General features: G+C 41.5%; 1 protein-coding gene across 8 annotated transcripts in view; it reads left to right on the top strand.

Annotated features, from left to right (window-relative positions):
* DGKG (diacylglycerol kinase gamma) overlaps positions 1 to 22,769 on the top strand; it is a 216,003-nt gene that overhangs the window by 47,536 nt on the left and 145,698 nt on the right. For 6 of the 8 annotated variants that reach the window (XM_067034176.1, XM_059063714.2, XM_067034174.1 and 3 more), the window contains 3 exons: positions 5,975 to 6,051; positions 13,843 to 14,008; positions 14,586 to 14,648. In XM_067034176.1, the coding sequence (XP_066890277.1) occupies positions 5,975 to 6,051; positions 13,843 to 14,008; positions 14,586 to 14,648 (306 nt within the window). The remainder of the gene's footprint in view (positions 1 to 5,974; positions 6,052 to 13,842; positions 14,009 to 14,585; positions 14,649 to 22,769) is intronic. The other 2 variants (XM_067034177.1, XM_059063717.2) reach the window with 1 other exon arrangement.

Here is a 22,769-nt window from a genome sequence, read left to right as displayed (position 1 = left end):
TTTAAACCTTATCCCCAGGCAATCCACATGCATGTTACAGTTTGAGATGATCTTAGGGAAATTTGAGATGATATTAGGGAACTTGGAGGTATAGAAAGTTATCATGTACCTTAGAATTTCACTCTCATCTATGGGTTTTCAGATTCACTTTTTAAAATGTTGATTTATAGTTATTTCCAAGTTTAATGGTCTGACTAGTGCCAAATACTCAGGGCTCCTAACTGGAAGACAGTCCATAAACTTTGGGTCCTGGTTCAGGCAGCACAGCTGACATTCTGCTGTAAACACTGAAGCTCCTGATGTGTCTGTTTTTTCCGAGGACATCCCTGTCCCACACAAACGTGGCAGCAAAGATGCCTGTGAGGGAGATCAACTGCATGCTTTGTGACCACCTAGAGGGGTGGGATAGGGAGGGTGGGAGGGAGGGAGTCTCAAGAGGGAGGGGATATGGGGATATATATATACATATAGCTGATTCACTTTGTTGTACAGCAGAAACTAACACAATATTGTAAAGCAATTATACACCAATAAAGATAGATATTATATGTATATTTATATATATAAAAGATGACTGTGAGTAGGGCCAAATTTTCTCCTTCAAAAGGCTTTGGATTTGCTCAAACACTAGGAACAAGTGCTTGGTTAAGGTCCCAGAATTCTTGGCATCAAGAAACAACTTTAGACCAAAACTTCTTAAGGCAGTTATCAGTAGCAACCTTGATCACAGAAAAGAGCCTTCTAAACCTCTAATTTGGGGTAAAACTGTGTGCTGATGGTCCCATCAGGGTGGGTTAATGCAAAATGTGTCCCTATGTTGCCAAGCAGCTGAATAAGTTGACCTGTTGGGTGGAGTCCTTTAGTGCTGCCCACTTAAACTATGGGGAATGTTAGCCAAGGACAGCAATTTTAGATTTAGCACAATTATAATCTTTTTTCCCTTTTGCAATGATTATCCAACAAGGTCAGCAGTATCCTAATTTATTATTATTTCTAATAATAAAATCACATTATAGAACAGCAGTTCTCAACCTTGACTATACATTTGAACCCCCAGAAAATTTTAAAATATACTGATTCCTGAGTTCCCCAAGAGATGCTGACTTAATTGGTCTGGGGTGAGGCCTGGGTTTCAATGTGTTTAGGGGTCCTCAGATGATATTAACATGCAGTCAGATTTGATAGCCATTGTCATAGAAGGAGGGCCTTATCTTCTGATTAACCAGTATTCGTGCATCCAGTGACTCTAATTAGATATGTTAAAAGTAAGAGTGACCCACTCACTAGTTCTGTGCCCTTGAAAGAATCACTTAATTTCCATAAACTTCAGTTTCTCCTTCTCTAAATTAGGGGTAACTATTATATTAGGGGTTAGCTGTGGAGGTTTAAATAAAATACATAAAGTGACTAGGACAGAGCTTAGCACATAGCAGGTATTCAAAATAGGAGTTGCTGCAAAGAACTGTGGTCATGGCTCTGCTTTGCACACTTAGAAGTGGAACTCCATCTCCTGTGAGTCTGGAGGTGGTGTTACAGCACAGACTTGGACAGGGTGTTCTCCACCGAGGCTGTGTGCTCTTGGGCCCACACGTGGTGCCTGAAGTAAGATTGGGGAATGCTCTGCAGGAGCCCCTCATTGTTCTTAACTAGCATCAGACAAACAGGATGGAGCAGTGCCCATTTATTCCTCAGGGAAAGAGCAACCCAGCCCAGAAATCTGTTGAGAAGAAAGCTGTGATAAAGTATCAAAGGACCTCCAAGGAGAAAGTAATGGGTCTCTAGTTTGAGAATTAGATTGTTTCCCTTTTTTGAAAGGGAAGGGTGTTGATGCTATGAGCCCATAAAAGCCCATAAAACAGATTGATGTAAATGTGTGGTGAGGAACACGCCTCATGGAAATCTAGGAGCCAGCAGTCTCTTAGGTTGCTTTTTTCCATTTAATTTTAGGCTAGTGGTCAAAGATTTTCAAATGAATGCCTCTGCTATTTTTTCTTTTTAAAACCTGTTTACTTGAATGTGTACATATGATGAATATATGAGTGTATGTGTTTATATGTAAAAAATATATATATACCTATGTGTACATAAATATACATATCATACATTTAAATGTAAAGCAAGATTAGCTCAATAGCACTTGAGAACCAAAGGATTTCTGCTAGGATGAACTGTGGAATCTCTAAAATGTGACAATAACATCAAAAATTCAAGTGACAAACAACCCAATCCAAAAATGGGCAGAAGGCCTAAATAGACATTTCTCCAAAGAAGATATACAGATTGCCAACAAACACATGAAAGGATGCTCAACATCACCAATCATTAGAGCAATGCAAATCAAAACTACAATGAGGTATCACCTCACACCAGTCAGAATGGCCATCATCAAAAAATCTAGAAACAATAAATGCTGGAGAGGGTGGGGAGAAAAGGGAACCCACTTGCACTGTTGGTGGGAATGTAAATTGATACAGCCACTATGGAGAACAGTATGGAGGTTCCTTAAAAAACTAAAAATAGGGCTTCCCTGGTGGTGCGGTGGTTGAGAGTCCACCTGCCGATGCAGGGGACACGGGTTCGTGCCCCGGTCCGGGAAGATCCCACGTGCTGCGGAGCGGCTGGGCCCGTGAGCCATGGCCGCTGAGCCTGCGTGTCCGGAGCCTGTGCTCTGCAATGGGAGAGGCCACAACAGTGAGAGGCCCGCATACCGCAAAAAAAAAAACACCAAAAACTAAAAATAGAACTACCATATGACCCCGCAATCCCACTACTGGGCATATACCCTGAGAAAACCATAATTCAAAAAGAGTCATGTACCAAAATGTTCATTGCACCTCTATTTACAATAGCCAGGACATGGAAGCAACTTAAGTGTCCATCAACAGCTGAATGGATAAAGAAGATGTGGCACATATATACAATGGAATATTACTCAGCCATAAAAAGAAACGAAATTGAGTTATTTGTAGTGAGGTGGATGGACCCAGAGTCTGTCATACAGAGGGGAGTAAGTCAGAAAGAGAAAAACAAATACCATATAGTAACACATATATGGAATCTAAAAAAAAAAAAATGGTTCTGGAGAACCTAGGGGCAGGACAGGAATAAAGATGCAGACGTAGAGAATGGACTTGAGGACACGGGGAGGGGGAAGAGTGAGCTGGGACGAAATGAGAGACTGGCATGGACATATACTACCAAATGTAAAATAGATAGCTAGTGGGAAGCAGCCACATAGCACAGGGAGATCAGCTCAGTGCTTTATGACCACCTAGAGGGGTAGGATAGGGAGGGTGGGAGGGAGATGCAAGAGGGAGGAGATATGGGGATATATGTATAGCTGGTTCATTTTGTTATAAAGCAGAAACTAACACACCATTGTAAAGCAATTATATTCCAATAAAGACGTTAAAAATAATAATAAATTAATTTTAAAAATAAAGCTAAGGAAGTAAAATATATAGTATATTAAATGGTGCTAAGAGCTGTGAAGAAAAATAAAGCAGGAACGAAAGATGGGGAAAACAGAACAAAACAAAATTCAAGTGAAATCACTTTCTTGGTTCTCAGTCAAAATGCTGGCTCTATACTACTTTTGCAGAAGCCACACCAGGAAGACCCATGCTCCAAATATTTTCATTTTTTTAAAAATTTGGCCATTCTGGCTGAGCTGAAAATCTCCCATTGAAATAGATTCTAAAATATAGTGTTTTTTCTTAAATATTTAAGCTACTCATAGAGTAATTTGAATATAATTTATGTGTGACCTTAACTGAAATCTGACCTAATTTTAACCTCTCTTCCATTCTGTTGCCTGAGTGGATTTTAAAAAATAGACCTGGTTATGTTACTCTACTACTCAGAAAGTCTTCAACAATTTGAAATCAGTGTCCTTTACTCGGCATTCAGTACTCCCACAAATCTGTCCCCAGACTACTCTCTGGTTCTAACCTTGCCTAAAGGTCCCGTGGTACCCATCTTCATATCTTTGTTCACCCTGTCTCTTCTGAGAATGCCCTGTCCACTTCATGTCTGCCTTTCAAAACCTTACTCATTTTTACACCGCAGTTCAAATGCTACCTCCTTCATGGGGCATCCCCAGTCCCCACCTTAACCCCACTCTCATCCTAGTTTTACTTCTTCCCTGTTATTTTACTTCTTTCCCACTCTGTGCTTCCTAGAGCTTCATATCATTGCCACAGCATTAATTACACCTTTCCTTGTGTTAGCAAATGTTTGGGAAGTAATAGTGAATAGTGCTTCAGGAAAAGTAATACAGGTTTTTGAGCCAGAGTAGACCTGAGTCAAAACACTGACTCCTAGGCAAGTCATTTAACTTTTCTGACTTTCAGTTTCCTCATCTTTAAACTGAAGAAAATATTACCAAATCTGCATGGGCTGGTAGGGGAGAGCATATGAGAATATGCAGTAAAGTTCTTTAATAAGCGGTAGCTATTATTACCACAGTTATTCATATCCTGTCCCCAACTAGTTCATCAACAGTACCTAGCAACATCTTACTCTCCATAGTGTTTTCTGAATTGACTGGAAGCAGCCCAAATTGATGGCATCTGCTGCCTGGATCTCACTGAGCTATTAGTTTTCCAACATCTGTTTTGAATTTCAGAAAGAAATGTCCATTTTTAGGCAACAGCAGCGTTTTCCTGTGGCATTTCAATATATCTCAATCCTGAAATGATTATAACTTGTGCTTGATTGAATCCAAGTCAGCAAAGTCATGGAGAACAGCCCAGCCCACAAGCACATCCACGTTACGTAGGCCTAAGAGAGATTAGCCCTCTGTACAAAGAGCCCAAACACCAAGGAACACTATATCAGCTTTTAATGACATTTCCCTTCATTCAGATGTTTAAATTATGGCAGTAATAGAGCTTGAGGAGCTCTTAATTATCCACAATACTGTGAGACAGAGAGAGTGCAGAAATCCTGGTTTTCTTTGATGTCTAGAGTACTGGTAACTACTCAGGATGTTATAATGACAATTATTGACTCCCTTCTCTTGACTCCCAATTCCCTTATAAACTAAAAAGAAAGAAAGAAAGAAAGAAACGCCACAATTTTCTCCTGTAGCTTCTAAATTATTTCCTATGGAAAGCAGAATTTTCTAAACTACCATGCTTTATGAATCCTGTCTCTGTTTCAGCACCAAGGACAGAACCCCGCCAGGCTTGATGCCCACCCATCCCATTTAATTAACAAAATTTTAAATGTTTTAAAATTTCTGCTCAGATGTTTATTCGATCATCTGATATATTGGTTTTCTGAACACTGGTTATATGTCAGGCCTTGATATGGTATACAAAGACAGCTCTCAAGGTTGAACTGAGGCAGGAGATGAGCAAGAAAGGCAAGTTAATAAATATAACACCATATGACAGGTGCTGTTACAGAGTTATGTACAAGCCATGTGGGAGCCAGGGGAGGGAGTGATTAACTCTGACTAATAAAGGAAGGCTTTTCAAAGGAGTTGACATTTGAGCTGAGTACTGACAATTGAGTGAAGTTTGTAATACAGAGAAGAGACTCCATGAAAAAGTACAGAGCATATTAAGAAATTTCTAGAAATATGGTTTGATGTGGCTGAAAAATGGAGTGAATGAAAGGTTAAGGGAAGAGATAAGGAATAGGCTAGGTCAGATCACCAAGTACTTGTATACCAAGCTAAGGGTTTAGGCTTTATCCTGGGAAAGTTAAGAGCTGTGTAAGGGTTTTGAGCAAAGACATGATCTAATCAGATTTGTGTTTTAGAAAGATAGTTCATACAGCAAGAGAGAAAGTATACTAAAAAATAAATAAATGAGAAGGCAGAAGGGCAGATGACGGTGACATTCCTCCATGTGGTTCTGGAATGAGGGCTCACTCCATCATAATCAGGATTAGACACGGAGAATTTACTTGGCCCAGCTCCCATTCGCTGTTCACCATGTTTCACATATGGATTATGTCTCTCCAGATTCTTCCAAGAAGATAAATGATGTCTTGGCTGAATTTAATGAGGGTGGGAGCCTCAAACAGTATGACCCACATGAGGTAAGAACATTTTCATTTCAAGCCTTTAAAAACCCCACATTCTAGCCTTCCCATAATTTGTTCCTCTCTTAGAAGTTTAGCTCACTTTGAAGAACATGTTTCTTGACATATTTTCTTCCAAGTTTCAAGTGAGCCATTGTTGCTACCTAGAATCATAAGTTCCTCAAGTCCATTCACCTTCTCACTATCCTAGAAGGCCACATCATACCTTCTCTTCTCTCCTCAAATCTCTCACTCCTCCTCCCTTCCTCAGTTCCCATTTATCAACTGTGTTTTCTACATCACTGAGAAAATAGAAACAGTCAGAAGCAGTCTTCCCCCAAATCCTCACCTTATGTGCCCACCTAGATGTACCTTTTCTCCTGTAATTAGGGACAAGCTCTCCATGCTCTGATCTCAGTCTAACACCTCCGCTTGTGCACTCAGTCCCATCCTCTTTGGTCTATTGACAGGCATAGCTTCAGCAATGTATTTCTCTCTCTCTCATTCCATCTCCTTCCCATCAGCTTTCTCTATGTATTAGATCTTCCTCATCAACAAATAAACATACTGTTCTTTCTCCTACATTAAAAAACATTTTTCTGGCTCCACTTCTCCCTCCAGTTATCACCTCATTTCTCTCCTGTCCTTTATAGCAAGTAAGCTGTGCAAAAAATGTGTCTATACTCATTGCCTCCAATTTCTCCTCTTCCCACTTTTCTGAAAGCTCTTCAAGCAGCATGTAACCCCCACACCTACACTAAAATCACTAGTCACAATAGCCAAGGACCTCCATGTGGCTAAAACTCAAGTCATTTTACTCAACAGCATTGGACCTGATTGGTCAAATCTTCCTCCACTTCCTTCACTTGGTTTTCAGGATGCTATACGCTTCTGATTTTCCTTTTACCCCTTTACTTGACATTTCCACTTAAAAATCAGATAGGTATCTCAAACTTAACATAAGCTAAACTGAGCTCCTTGATCTTCCTCTATAAAACCTGTTTTTCCAGCAGTCTTTCCCATTTCAGTAAATGACAAGTCCAGTCTTCAAGTTATTCAGCCTAAAACTATGGAGTCATCATTGACTTTTCTCTTTTTCTCACATCCCACATCTAATTCATCAGCAACCTCCATCATTTCTACCTTCAAAATACATCCGAAATCCAGACACATCTCATGACCTGCTCTGCTCTCACCCTGACCTGAGGCACCACCATATTTTGCCCAGATTATTGCAATCATCTCCTCATTAGGCTCCCTGTTTTTGCTCTTGACCTTGAAAGTCTATTCTTTACACACATCCTGAGCAGTCTGTTAAGACTGAAGTCAGATCATGTCACTGCTGTGTTCCACAATCTTTTATGGTCTGCTCACCTGGTACTCAGTCAAAATCAAGGTCATTACAATCTGCATTTCTCCTACTATCGGACCATTACAATCTGCATCTCCCCTACTATCGGACCTCATATCTTGCTACTCTTTTTCTCATTTTTTCGCAGCCATATTAGCCTCCTTGATGCCTTCATACAAGCCAAGGCTGCTCTAACCTTAGCACCTGTGCCCATGCTCTGGCCTCTTCCTGCAATGTTCCTCCCCCAGATATCCATATCATTCATTCCTTCACCTCCTGCAAATGTTTGCTCAAATCACCTTCTCAGTGAATGTCACATTCTCTATCTAAAATGTTAAACCCTCTTTCCTGACACTTCCTATCTTCCTGCTCTGCCTTATTTTCCTCCTTAGTGCTTCTCACCATCTGTCACACTGTATAACTTATTTGTCTGTCTCCCCGACTAGAATAGTTTTGTTCACTGCTATGTCCCCAGTGCCCAGAAGAGTATCTGGCTCATAGCAGGCACTCAACAAACATTTGTTGAATGAGTAAATGCATGCAAGACCTCCTCTACTTTCAAATTCAGCTCATCTAATGTTTCTTGAGCATCCAGGCACTGTGCTGGATGCCATAGAAGATATGAAGATGAGGAAGCATAGTTCCTCCCCTCCAGAACTTACTTCCTACTGGCAGGGCCAAGTTTAAGAGCCATGACCCTGGAGGTTATGCTCTTAGGTTAGACTCCTAGCTTTGCTGCGAACCAGCAATGTGGCCTTGAATATTTCACCTCTCTGAGCCTCACAGTTTCCTCTTCTGTGAACGGAATATATAAAACAGCCAAAAAGAAAGACCTTGAAGCTTGCAGATGAATGAATTAAATGCTTTTTGAAAAATGTCTAACACTTTAAGGACATTTAAAAATAGTGCCTATTATTATTACCCTTCTATTACCTTTCCCCAAAATGTTCTAAACTCAACTCCCTTTTCCCTAGTCCTGGGTCCTTTTATGAGGGCTAATAGCAGAAAAGCAACTGATTAGCAGGACAAACTTGGAAGGAGGCTGGCCGCTTATTTATTCATATTGTCATCCTTTCAACAAACCTTGAGTCAGCTCCTTCTCTTCTGGGCCCTGGAAGTGAATCAACAGAGCCCACACCCTCGAGGTACACCTGAGAGGTGCTTTGAATAAAATGCACTGATCACCTGAGAATGAAGCAGGAGGAAGGGTGCCAGAACAGGAGCCCGATTGAGAACGCACCCTTTCAAAGAACATTCCTGAGGAGGAACCATGTGGAAATGATGCCAAAGCCAGCAAAGAACTTGCAGCCCCCCAGTCCCCACCCCCACCTCCAAAAACACAGGAACAAAGACTGGCAGGGACTGCTCCTCAGCCTGTCCGCCCTGAAGCTGACGAGAGTGGGAGGGGAACAGTTTGGTCAGGGCTGCCGAGGGTGTGAAGGCTGTAGGAGCTTTCAGAAGCAGGCCCCTGCCTCCATCAGGCTGGTCCCCGCTCTTTATGCTCTGGCGTTGCCATGTCCTCGGGGAGCTCCGTCACTCTGATTTCATTCTCTCTCACAATGTGGCTGGCTTCAAGTAGGTATAAAGTCCCAGCACGGGGTTCAGAAACAACAAGTGTTTAAATTCTCTTGAGTTTGATGGCTTACTGCTGCTAAAATGCCTCAACAAGAAATGAGTTAGCTGTGGGAAGGGGCAGGTTGCTAGGAAAGGGTGGCTGGGAATCAAAGTTTACAGAGCGGCAGGGCTGCATCTGGCCATGACAAGCGTGCCCTTTTTGCCCATCGGCACTGAGTGATTCTCTGGAGAACAGAGCACAGCTGAAGATGGCCAGAAAGCAGACGGAAACAGTGCAGCCAAAAAGGTAGTGGGGCCTGGTATCACCATGACCTTACACTCAGACACACCTTAGCACAAAACACAGCTCTGCCACTTGCTTTATGACTTGAGCAAGTTATTTACGTTCTCAAATTCTTTTTCATCCACAAAATGGCACTAATAGTACCATGTCACACTGTTGTTTTGAGACTTAAGTAAAATCACGTGTGTACAATGCTCAATAAACTCTCCGTCTAGTTCTCCTTCCTTCTTTGACCTGTGGAAGAATGTGGAAGAATGAACAATTGCCTAGCTAGTTTCCACATGAACATTGCAATTTCTGGGGAAAAAGAAAAAACGTCTGAACAATGGCAGCGTCTAAGATGTTACTCAGTTGTCAGCATGCTACACAGTGGTTGTTTATCTGGTTTGGGCAGAGTACGAGCCACTCCCTACCCATCACACGTGTACCAAGCACCTGCCCTGAGCCTGGCCTGTGCTCATAAAGAACTTCCTCTTTTGCAATCCAGATATCACTTTGAGAGTGGGCCTCAGTCACATTTCCTCGCCTACTGAACTTGGGGTGGTTAGAGGGAATGGCAGGGAACACGATGTCAGCACCAGGGCCTGGGACAGATCAGATACTAGAGCAGGAGCACTGGACTAGGAGTCAGACGATCAGGCTCCTGGTTTCTCTTTGCTGCTAGCTGGCTAGGGCAAATCAGTAAAATTCCAGAGTCTCAGTGATGTAAGGAGATCCAGTCTGCTCTGAGCTCTTCTGACATGAATGCTCTGTGTTTCTGGGCTAATTTTATGCCATTGTGTTCCCCAGGATAGGGCCATAAATGGTCGGACATGTGTTCAATCATCATTGTTTTCTAAGTTCTCATAATAGTTTGTCAGTTCTGCTGTGGCACTCACCACTGTTGACCCTGTATTAGAATTATTTCAATACCTTTCCCACTGAGTCTCTTAAAGGTATGGACTCATGCCTGATTCACTGGTGTGTTCTCCAGTGGTGCCCAGCACTGTGTCTTGTACCTGGGAGACTCAGTACATATATATTGACTGAACAGACCCCACAATGATTGATGACAGCCAAGTGTACCAACTAGAAACCCAACGTCCATTAAAATACCTATTAGGAAATACCATGATAGGTGGTGTGGAGGATACAAAGATGAAATAAGACATTTCCCTACCTTCCAGGAGCTCTAGATCTAGTCAAGGAACTAAGGTGTGTATGTCATGAACAACTGTATGTTGCGAGGGCAGCAGATATGAGTGTCCCAAGTCAGGAACCAACATGGAAATGTATAGCAATTCAGGCACAAGAGGTCATACCAGGCTTCCTGAAAGAGGTGGCATCTGAGTTGGGCCATAAAGGATAGCTGGAATTTTAACAGGTAGAGAAGATAACAATTCATGTAAATATGTGGAAGCTTGGCCAGGAAAGAACACAGAGATCAGTGTGGACAGAATGTGAAGGTACACACAGAGAAGAGTAGGAGAAAAGACCAGAATGGTCTCCGAACTTGAAGTAGCTACAAATCTAGGTTGGAGTGGGATTATGGTAGGACTGTGAATCCCAAAGGACTCAGGGAGTGCACAGGATGATCCACTGGACTGTAGGAATCCTGCATATTAGACCTTCTATTTACATTGATTTTTACCTCATCTAATCTCTACTCTCTAATTTCTTTGTGTGTCTTTTGTAATGTACAGTAGCAGAGCACAGTAGTATATATAATGTAAAAGTAAAGATAAATGGCAGCGTATGCTTGAAAATCTTACAGAAGGGCGCATGATTTTAAAAGTTTGGAGACAAGTGATCTCAACTCTCCCATGGGCAATTAGAAGCCATGGAAAGTTTTTGAGTTGAGAAGCAGTCTGATCAGAGCTGTGCTTTGGGAAGATCACCTTGGCAAGGATGGAAAAGATGAGAGGACTGACAGATGGAGGTGGAGGCAAGGAAGCCTTTGAGGGGTGTTGCAGTTGTCCAGATAGGACACATGGAACAGGAGTCGAAAACCAGGAGCATGGGAGACTTCAACAGCCGCGTTGTCAGGGTGGGGCCGACGGGCAATGGATACAGAAAAGATCTGGATATGACAGATGTTGCAAAAGAACAGTGGAAAGAAGGAAGGGACAAGAATTGATCTCAGACAACTGGGAGTTCAAGCTGAGCCTGGGATATTTGGAGGTTAATGCTGCCATTGACATGAACAGAAACTGTTGGGTCAGGAAGAGGAACTGGTTTAAGGAAGAATCCAGTAGAAGTTTAGAACTTGAGATCTTCTGGTCCAGCATTCACAGTTGGCTAAAGAAAAACCTGAGGTTCAAAAAAGGAGGAAAATGTGGTGGACCTCAGACCAGCCACAAGGTCTCCTGAATCTCACACTGATCTTCTTTGAAGATCTTTCAGCTTTGGTTTTTTAAGAGCATTATGCAAGACTTTGTTTAACTGAATTTCCTTTTTAATTAAATCGTTTAGTATATGCTGTTTTCCAGAAATATGCTGATAGTTTTCAATTTGAGGCCAACCAGAAAAAAAATTAACAGAACATTTTAGAACTCAAAACTATATTGTAAAACAGTACTTGTCGATTAAAATAGTGCAAATGAAAGGACGATGCAAAAAGAGGCTTTTAAAATAAATTAATAATAAAGATGAGAAGATCTTAAAAAAAGACCATTGAATTTGTGACCTTTAAGAGACCAGATTCAGAGGTGATGTGCTAGAATCCAAATTGAATGGATTAAAGAGGTGAGGAGAAGTGTGAGGAGGAAGGGAAGAAGCACAGGCTAGTAGCTCGAGCAGCCAACGGTTTCTTTGGAAGAATGACCTGAACGTGCTTGCAGGTAGACAAGCAGGTGCTGGGAGATGCCATCAGAGGCAGGGAGGGTGGAATTGCAGGTCATGGTGGGTTCCACTGGGAAAGTGGGAGGAAAAGATTTTGCTGATGTGTACTGGGGAAAAGAGGATGTGTGTGGAAGGGACATTCTGAGGTGTTGAGGCAGTGGAGACAGAGAGGGACAGAAAGAGTACAAGAGAGAGAGACAGAGATTCTGGGGCAGGAAAGGCAGAGAGATAGAGATTGATGGCTGTCACAAGAAATGTGAGTCCACCATTTGCTTAGAGATGCCTTCATCTGGTAATGAGCCTTCATCATCCTCTGTCCAACTGAATCAGGCTTCCTTCACTCTGCTAAAGAGATGTTTAAATATCCCAGCCTGGGGCTAAGGAGAAACTGCCTTGCAGGCTCCCTCCCAGTGGGGTCCAGAGGGCATTGCTTGTTTTAAGGACCAGGACTTTGTATCCAAAACCTGATCGTGCGCATGCCAGCCAACTCTGTTTCTGGGAAGGCTCCCAGATCTCCCAGAAGAGACAAGGGGTTAAATGCTACCAACATTTTCAGAGAGAGCCAAGTAGGCTCCCAAAAAGGGATTTTATCGCTATTATTCACAAAAGCCTGCACAGCAGATCTTGGAGGAGTGCTTCCTCAGATGATTTCCAGGAGCATCTGCTGATTTGATGAAGAATCTGATGCCATCAAAGCACAAGCCAGTGATGACTCACTGCGCACTGTTGTTGCCGAGTGTTTGCTGAGTGCAGCAGCCCTTTCTGGCACAGTTCTCCCAACCTGGGACCAGAAGCCAGGCAGCACTGGGTGACATACAGCAGGGAGAGGTTTTGGCACGTTTCTTGGTTTTACCTTCTGTCCTTGGCTTCCTGCTCTTCTCTCCTGGTGCCTGAAACCTTCACAAGGACATGTTTTGAGAGCAGTTGAGCCAGACACACACCCTCCCCTGTTATCTTGAGGGTTGTCCAAAGAAGGTCAGTTATGAAAGTAATGAAAGATGGAGCCTGTTCTTTTTTATTTTCTGAGACCTGAATCCTCAGGAATCACATCCCTCACGGCATAAGCAGAAAACTGACATACTGCAGAAAAGCAATTTCTTTCCATTGTGTTTTCAACTACATCCTTCTTCATCTTTTTTTTTTATTGCGATACAGTTGATTTATGATATTATATTGGTTTGAGGTATACAGCATAGTGATTCAATATTTTTATAGATTACACTCCATTTAAAGTTATTACAGAGTGATGGCTATATTTCCCTTTGCCGTACAATATATCCTCGTTGCTTTTTATTTTATACATAGTAGTTTGTCTCTCTTAATCCCATACCCCTGTCTTGTCCTTCCCACCTCCCTCTCCCTACCATTCTTCTTCACCTTACCTAGGATTCCAGGGCACTGACCTAGTCCTGCTCGTTAGAGACAAGACCCTCATGTGGTCCCCGACTCAGGCAGAGCCCTCTCCCAATGCTCAGTCTTCAGCACCCCCTTTTCTTCCTAAACTTAGACATGTCTTGTTACGAAAGCCTCCCATGGTTCCACGGCCCACCAAGCCCCAACACACAGCCACCAGCGTTTTCTCTTCCTCACGTCCTGTCCCCGCTTCCTATGCTTGTCACCCTCTATCAACTCCCAGGCCTTTTCATTCCTGCCCCCACCAATCACTCCACTCCCTTCTGCTTCCCCTTCCATTGCCAGTTCCCCCATTCCTTCTCCTTCTCTCCCACCCTCTATCTCCTCACTTCTCTCCACTGACCTTTCCCTCTTTATCCCTTCTCAGCCTATTAGCTATGACGTCTTCAAGCTGTTCATGAGGGCATACCTGGAGGTGGAGCTTCCACAGCCACTGAGCACACACCTCTTCCTGGCCTTCAGCCAGAAGCCCAGACAGGAGACCCCGGACCACCCAAAGGAGGGGACCAGCAACAGCCAAGCCAGTGGCCCAGGTACATGGACCAGCATTCCCCAAGACGGAAGGGAGATTTTGCAGCTCTAACCCACTTGCCACAGGTTCAGCCTGCACTCCTAGATGGTCCTCTGTGCCTGGTAACTTCCCTATGGGGAAGAGGGGGGGAACGGAGACCAGGGGACCAAGACTCCTACCCTTTCAGGAAGCCCTGTCTGATGGATCTCTCCGTAAGAGAAATAAAAAGGGCATAATTCCTGCCACTCAAGATCAGAGGAGAGGATGGGGAGAAGAGGAGGCACAAACTAATGTATGGCAGGGGCGGATGGGCCTTCCACAAAAGCTACCAGTCCCTGGAGAGCACATTCAGCTCTTGTGCCCAGGCTGGGACTAGCCTGGGAGAGTCACAGGAGGGGAAGAGTGTGGTTACTGTCTTTCTGGAGTTTGGGCTATAATGGGGGAGACACTACCAACCCCAGTAAGTGAGCATGAACCCAGCTGACACCAGAGACATGGGCAGAACTCAAGTGATCCAGACTTTGTGGGAAAGTCTTCCTACCTGCCTCTCTAAAAATCTAGAGGCCACGGGCTGGTCACTACATCTTTTTATTCCCCAGATTCCAACATACAGAATGCAGATAATGCTGCCAAAGCAGACGAGGCTTGTGCCCCTGATACGGGTAAGTTTTCCGGGGGAGGAGTGGGCAGTACCCTATCCTTGGGGAAGGGAGAAAATCTAACCAGCAGTTTTGTCTCCATGTAATTGTATGCCTTTGAGCAGATCTTGTCTGCCTCCACTCTGGGGCCCCTGACACTCAAATGTGTTGGGATTCTGAGGCTGGATGAAGGTGCTTGCTTCATTTGTCCCAAAACAGGGCAGTTCAGGACTTCCGACAGCTCATTAGATGTTTACTTCTGAGGGGTCTGCCTAGCCAAAGAGGGGAAAAGGAGAAAGTGTATGGTGGGGGGAGGGGGGGAGAGGAAGAGAGAGAAGCAGAGAGTGTATGGGAAGAAACGGCCGTAGGGCTGAGGTGGAGATGACGCTATGGGTGAATGGCTGAAGGGGGTTATGGAAAGAGGGTAAGAGTGTGCTCTGGTTAATTTCCCACAGTATTTACATGCACTTGTTTGAACAGTTGAGAGGAGCAAGAGGAAGCCAGCTAATGTTTTGAAGATCTATTTGCCAGGCACCTGCTTTATTGCATGTTTCACCTTAGCCTTTGTAATCATGCCACGTCACACACTGAGGAGTTGAAGCTTTAAGAGATTACATACCACTGTGCGAGCTGAGAAGCTAGGGATTCAATCCAGAATTGTACGTCCTCCAAGCTGCTGCTCTTTCCTGCACCAAGATAGGAATCAATGGTCTCTCTTGAGGTGCCTGGACTAAGGTGTGTCTCCCTGTAAAGGCACCAATTTGGTTAGGTCCTAGTGGAATGATCAAGGCTGCATTCCCAGTGGAGGCACCATCATGATGCCTGGCTGTCCATGCACCCTCTCTTGGGTCGTGACTGATGTGGAAACTTCCCTGGCACATTTACCAATGGGAGGCCATTCCCTCTGTTGACAGGCTGTCGACAGGCACAGTCCCAAGTGCAGAAGCTCCTAGTAAAACTGGAAAGAGCAAAGATTATCCTCCTTGACCTCTGTTCTAAGATATAATACAAATTTCCTGGACACTATCAACCTAAGCTGGGTCAGGTAATAAGCATATTGGTTAAGAATCTGGACTTCAGAGACAGACTTCCTGGGTTTGACACCCAGCTCTGACAACACCTAGCTCTGAAACCTTGGGTATGTTTGAACAATGTCTCTGTGCCTCAGTTTCCCCATCTGTAACATGAGATGACAGTAAGTTGATATGAAGGTTAAGTGAGTTATGTGTGTAAAATGCTTAGTATAGTGCCTGGAACGGAGTAAATGTTCAGTAAATATTAGCAATTGTTATTCAGGCCACCCTCCAGAAGTACACCCTATTCTCAACTCATCATGTCTACCAAGGTCTCCTTCAGTCTTCACCCTCAGTCTCCAGTTGTGTTAGATGGGCATCCTCTTCTCATGGAAGGACTCTCAGGGACTGTCTCCCTCCCAGGTTGCTCTTGGAGCTTCACATACAAAGACTCAGAGAGACAGACCTTATTTCCTTTGCATTATTGTTTGGAAAAGATTGATGCACATTGGTGAATTCCAGCTCTTGGGATGTGCCCAGGGGATAAAGATGCAGTTTTCTTGTATCTTTCAATATATATTATATACATACATACACATATGGCAGAATAGGTAAGAGATAATACAACTGAATGAGAACTAATTGTAACAGAGACTTAGGATGAGAGAATTTCTTCAGGCGGGTGCTAGATGTAGTTCTCATCTTTTTTCCAGTCATTGCCAAAAGGGCAACTAGAGGATTATAGAGTTTTCAGTGTGTAAGTGAAAGACTGATGAGATCAAAAATTCACTCTGAATGGAAAGCAGAACATGATTGGGAAAGGAGAATTGCCTCTGGACCATTAGCTCAGCAAAATCCAGACTTCTCATAGAGCTCCAGAAAGCAAGGATTAAGAGTATTGGTGCCTTCCCGAGGCCTTCAGGGACAGCAACAGGGCAAGACTGTGCGAAGTATAGGCTCACCCACCCCTCTGCTCAACATCTCACCCAGGTGTGCTAGGTCTAGGGCCCCTTGGTCAAATGGATTAAAGTCATAAATAAGTCTTAAATCTTATTTGGAATAGAGAGGACATTTTATGACATAAATCATTCTCATGGTAGAAAGAAAAGGTTCAAACTGGAAGCTTTGAGATTATTCTAAACTCTTAGCAAAAAAAATAAAAGAAAAGCATCTTTTTCTTTACCCAGATTCTTTACCAGAGATGTTCTTAGTCCAAGTATCTGGAACTTCAGGAGGAACCTGAGAGAAGTTACACTCCATTCCCTGAGGTTCCAAATTGTCTGGGCAGGGTTTGTTTCAGTGGCTGACGTTTCCAAGGTACCAAACAAGGACTTAGTGGGGATCCTGTCATTATGTGATATTTGAGAAAAGATAATGGATGATGATAATAAACGTTGGTTGGCTTATTTGACCACCATGTTTATTTGCAATATCTGTATCATTTGGGGTCTCAAAACAACTTCCAGAGACTTGCTCCTGGAGAAGTGATTTGTCATGCACTGTTTTCCCGTGCATGCAGCATATCAGTCTCTTGTGGTCCAGTCATGAAAGGGCAGTTATCTGACTGCTGGCCCAGGGAGGTGTACAGCATTTTTTCATCCTCTTTTGTAACTTGTGATGTTAAGTAGCAAATCCTTTTCCTTTTGGGCCACCTTCCATGAATGTCTTAATTAGATACCTCTATTCACCAAAAACAAGAATGTAGGGACAGGTGGACACCACAGAGCAGGGCCTCTGCCAACAAGGAAGAGCCAAGTTCTGGAATCACCTTAGATCAGGCCATCTGTTGAAAATTCCACCCTTTTCCTGTTGCCCAAGAAGAAGAAACTCTATTCTCACTTGATATGACTGTTTATGCCTATCAGATCAAGCTCCAACCTCAGATCTAGAACAACCCGCTTTAAGTTATTCATTCCCAGAGCCAGGTGGGGACATGGTTGGGTCCATAAGCACAGAAGACAGGGGTTTCACCGAGTCCAGAGGTCGGCTCAGAGCCTTGAGCAACATGTCATTGTCAGGATGTCAGCTCAGGAAGGGCTGAAATCACCCTTCCCCGAATGCACATGAAAAGGTGGGATAAACAATGTGAACTTCATTCTCCTTGTTTTTATTTAGTTCCTCAGGCTGTTGAGATGGTTCAGCAGCTTGGACTGTTGGAGTCTCAAGGAAAGTCCCTCCATTTTTAAAATTATTTTTTTCCAGTTTTAAAACTAACATATTGTATCAATAAAAAATTTTCTGAAGAGTACAGAAAAACTAAAGAAACAACAAAATCACCTAAATCTACCAGTGTGATCACACACACACACACACACACACGCACGCATATACATATGTATCCTTGTAGGGTTTTTTCCATAAATTTTTTACAGAGCTGCAATCAGACTGTATATATATAATTTTGGATCCAGCTTTGTTTTTCACTTAGCATTATATTCACAAACATTATTCATGTCATTCAAAACTTTTGGTAAACATCAATTTTAATGCAAGTCTGTCTTTTAACAGATGAAAAAACTGAGGTTGGGTGTGGGGAATAAGCCTTCTTGTGCAAGATCACACACCATTTAGCACAAACCCAGTTTTCTGCCTCTAGCTTGGCACTCTTTCCACACAGCCCAACTGAAAGGTAAGAAGTAATGCAGAGACTAAGAGAGAAGGTGGAACAAGTCAGCTCTGCCCAAGAACCCTCATTTAGAAGGGTATGTGATGTGGCATCTGGGCAAAACCTATGTGCTCTGGAAGAGGGTAATCCCTGAGGGATATGCTCGGATGGGTGTGGGTTAGGGGTATTTCATGTAAGGCAGCATGAGCAGGTAGGACACCAGTGGGACTGTGTGTCACTCAATTCTTCTGGGCCCCAGCATTTCCACTGCTGGACTGAACAGTAGACCTCAATGAGGCCTAGAACAATGGCTCAAGATCCAGTCAAAGCTCTGGTAACCAAAGGATATTTGGAAAAGGCTGTAATAATGTTTTTTTAATTGAAGTATAGTAGATTTATAATATTGTGTTAGGGACTTCCCTGGTGGTGCAGTGGTTAAGACTCCACGCTCCCAATTCAGTGGGCCCGGGTTCGATCCCTGGGCAGGGATCTAGCTCCCACATGCATACTGCCACTAAGAGTTCGCATGCCACAACTAAGACCTGCGCAACCAAATAAATAAATATTAAATATATATATATATTTTATATATATATATATATATATAATATTGTGTTAGTTTCAGGTGTACAGCAAAGTGATTCAGGTATATATTTTTTCAGATTATTTTCCATTACAGGTTATTACAAGATATCGGATATAGTTTCCTGCGCTATACAGTAAATTGTTGCTTATCTGTTTTATATATGGTTGTATGTATGTGTTAATCCCATACTCCTAATTTACTCCTCCCCCCACTTCCTTTCCCCTTTGGTAACCATCAGTTTGTTTTCTATGTCTATGAGTCTGTTTCTGTTTTATAAATAAATTCATTTGTATTATTTTTAGATTCCACAAATGAGTGATATCATGTAATATTTGTCTTTCTCTGTTGACTTACTTCACTTAGTATGATACTCTCTAGGTCCACCCATGTTGCTGCAAATAGTATTATTTCATTCTTTTTAATGGCTGAATAATATTGTATTATTTTCAACAGATGGCCTGATCTAAGGTGATTCCAGAACTTGGCTCTTCCTTGTGGGCAGAGGCCCTTGTATATATATACACCACATCTTCTTTATCCATTCATCTGTCAATGGACACATAGGTTGCTTCCATGTCTTGGCTATTGTAAATAGTGTTGCTATGAACATTGAGGTACATGTATCTTTTCAAATTAGTTTTCTTCTCTTCCCAGAAATGGGATTGCTGTATCATATGGTAGCTCTAGTTTAGTTTTTTAAGGAACCTCCATACTGTTTTCCATAGTGGCTGCACCAAGTTACATTCCCACCAACAGTGTAGGAGGGTTCCCTTTTCTCCACACACTCTCTAGCATTATTTGTAGACTTTTTAATGATGGCTATTCTGACTGGTGTGGGGTGATACCTTATTGTGATTTTGATTTGCATTTCTCTAATAATTAGTGATGTTGAGCTTCTTTTCATGTGCCTGTTGGCCATCTATATGTCTTCTTTGGAGAAATGTCTATTTAGGTCTTCTGTCCGTTTTTTGATTGGGTTTTCTTACATTCAGTTTTATGAGCTGTTTGTATATTTTGGATATTAACCCCTTGTCAGTTGCATCATCTGCAAATATTTTCTCCCATTCTGTAGGTCATCTTTTCATTTTGTTGATGGTTTCCTTTGCTCTACAAAAGCTTTTAAGTTTGATTAAGTACCATTTGTTTATTTTCACTTTTATTTCTTTTGCCTTGGAAAAGTGATCTAAGAAAATATTGCTATGATTTATGTCAGATAATGTTTTGCCTATGTTCTCTTCTAGGAGTTTTATGGTGTCATATCTTATATTTAGGTCTTTAAACCATTTTGAGTTTACTTTTGTGTATGGTGTGAGGGTGTGTTCTAACTTTGTTGATTTACATGTGGCTGTCCAGCTTTCCCAACACCACTTGCTGAAGAGACTGTCTTATCTCCACTATATATTCTCCTTTGTTGAAGATTAATTAACCTAAAGTGTATGGGTTTATTTCTGGGCTCTCTATGCTGTTCCATTGATCTATAGGTCTGTTTTTGTGCAAATACCATGCTGTTTTGATTACTGTATTATCTGAAGTCCGGGAGGGTTATGCCTCCAGCTTTGCTCTTTGTCCTCAGGATTGCTTTGGCAATTCTGGATCTTTTGTGGTTCCGTATAAATTTTAGGATTATTTGTTCTAGTTCTGTGAAAAATGTCATGGGTAATTGGATAAGGATCACATTAAATCTATAGATTGCTTTGGGTAGTATGACCATTTTAACAATATTAATTCTTTCAATCCAAGAGCATAGGGTATCATTCCATTTCTTTGAATCATTTTCAACTTCCTTTATCAATGTTTTGTAGTTCTCACCTCCTTGGTTAGGTTTATTCCTAGGTTTTTTGTGGGGGTTTTTTGATGCAATTTTAAACAGGATTTTTAAATTTTTTCTGATATTTCATTGCTAGTATAAAGAAATGCAACAGATTTCTGTATATTAATTTTGTATCCTGCTACCTTGCTGAATTCATTTATTAGTTCTAACAGTTTTTGCATGAAGTCTTTAGGGTACTCTGTGTAGAGTATTATGTTATCTGCACATAATGACAATTTTGGTTTTTGGTTTTTGGTTTTCTTGACAATTTTGTTTTAAAACAGCTTTGTTGAGGTACAATTGGCATAAAATGAATTGTACATGTTTAAAATGTATAATTAATAAGTTTTTATGTCTGTATACACCGATAAAATCAGCACCATATCAATATAATGAAGATATTCATCAGCCTCAAAAGTTTCCTTTGTCATCCCTCTCTCCCACCCTCCCTACCCACCCATCTCCATCTCCATCTCCATCTCCATACAGCCACTGATCTGCTCGTTGTCACTATAGGCCAGATTGCATTTTCTAGATTTTATATGAATAGATTGATACAGTATGTACTCTTTTCCATGTGGCTTCTTTCACTCAGCATAATAATTTAAAAATTCATCCATGTTGTTGTGTGTATCAGTAATTAACATATTTTTATTGCTGATTAGTATTTCAGTATACAGGTAGATATTCCACAATTTGTTTATCCATTAATGTACCGATGGACAGTTGGGTTGTTTCCAGTTTGGGGCTATTAAAAATAAAATATGAACATTCGTATACAAATCTTTGTACAGACCGCTTTCATTCCTTTTGGGTAAAGACCTAGCGGTAGAAATGTTTAGGAGTATTATGTTTTCTTAATGACTTGACCTCTTTACCATTATGAAATGACTCTCTTTATCCCTAGTAATATTCTTTGCTTTGAAATTTACTTTATTATAATCATATTCATAACTAATATAGCCACTCTGGTTAACTAGTGTTGCCATGGTATATCTTTTTTCATTGTTTTACTTTTAATGTATTTGTGTCTTTATATTTAAATTGACTTTCTTATAGGAAGTGTGTTGTTGGGTTTTATTTTTTAATCCAATCTGACAATATCTGCCTTTTAGTTAGAGTTTTAGAACATTTACATTTACTGTGATAATTGTTATAGTTAGGTTTAAAACCACCATCTTGCTATTTGTTTTCCTTTTTCTATCTGTTCTTTTTTCCCTTTTGCTCTTTTTCTGCCTTCTTTTAAGTTATTGAATTTTTTTAAGATTTCACTTTATCTCCTTTCTTATCTTAGTTGTTTTAACTATCACAGTCTACCTTCAAGTAGCAGACTTTCACTTTGCATATACTATAAGAAATTTACAACAACATACCTCCATTTCTCTTGCCTAGGTCTTTGTGCATTTTACTTCTACATTTTACTTCTACATGTTATAAATGACACATGTTATTATTGTCATAGTTAACTATCTTTTTAAAAGATTTAATTAATAAGAAAAATATTCTTTATATTTATCTATTTATATTTATCAGTGCTCATAATTCTTGTGTATAAATCCAGGTTTCCATATAGTGTAATTCTAGTGAAAGGATTTCCTTTACCATTTCTTGTAACGCAGCTCTGTATGGTTTGTACATTTGAAAAATTCTTTATTTAGACTTTTAATTCTAAAGATATTTCACTGAGTAAAGAATTCTAGAGTCTGTCATACAGAGTGAAGTAAGTCAGAAAGAGAAAAACAAATACCATATGCTAACACATATATATGGAATCTAAGAAAAAAAAAAAGGTCATGAAGAACCTAGGGGTAAGACGGGAATAAAGACACAGACCTACTAGAGAATGGACTTGAGGATATGGGGAAGGGGAAGGGGAAGCTGTGACAAAGTGAGAGAGTGGCATGGGCATATATACGCTACCAAACGTAAAATAGATAGCTAGTGGGAAGCAGCCGCATAGCACAGGGAGATCAGCTCGGTGCTTTGCAACCACCTAGAGGAATGGTATAGGGAGGGTGGGAGGAAGGGAGATGCAAGAGGGAAGAGATATGGGAACATATGTATATGTATAACTGATTCAGTTTGTTGTAAAGCAGAAGCTAACACACCATTGTAAAGCAGTTATACTCCA

The sequence above is a fragment of the Kogia breviceps genome, chromosome 5 (assembly GCF_026419965.1).
Source record: "Kogia breviceps isolate mKogBre1 chromosome 5, mKogBre1 haplotype 1, whole genome shotgun sequence".
In the NCBI taxonomy this organism is placed as follows: Eukaryota; Metazoa; Chordata; class Mammalia; order Artiodactyla; family Physeteridae; genus Kogia; species Kogia breviceps.
Note: the sequence above shows the minus strand (reverse complement) of the source record. Positions and strands in the feature narration are given on the sequence as shown.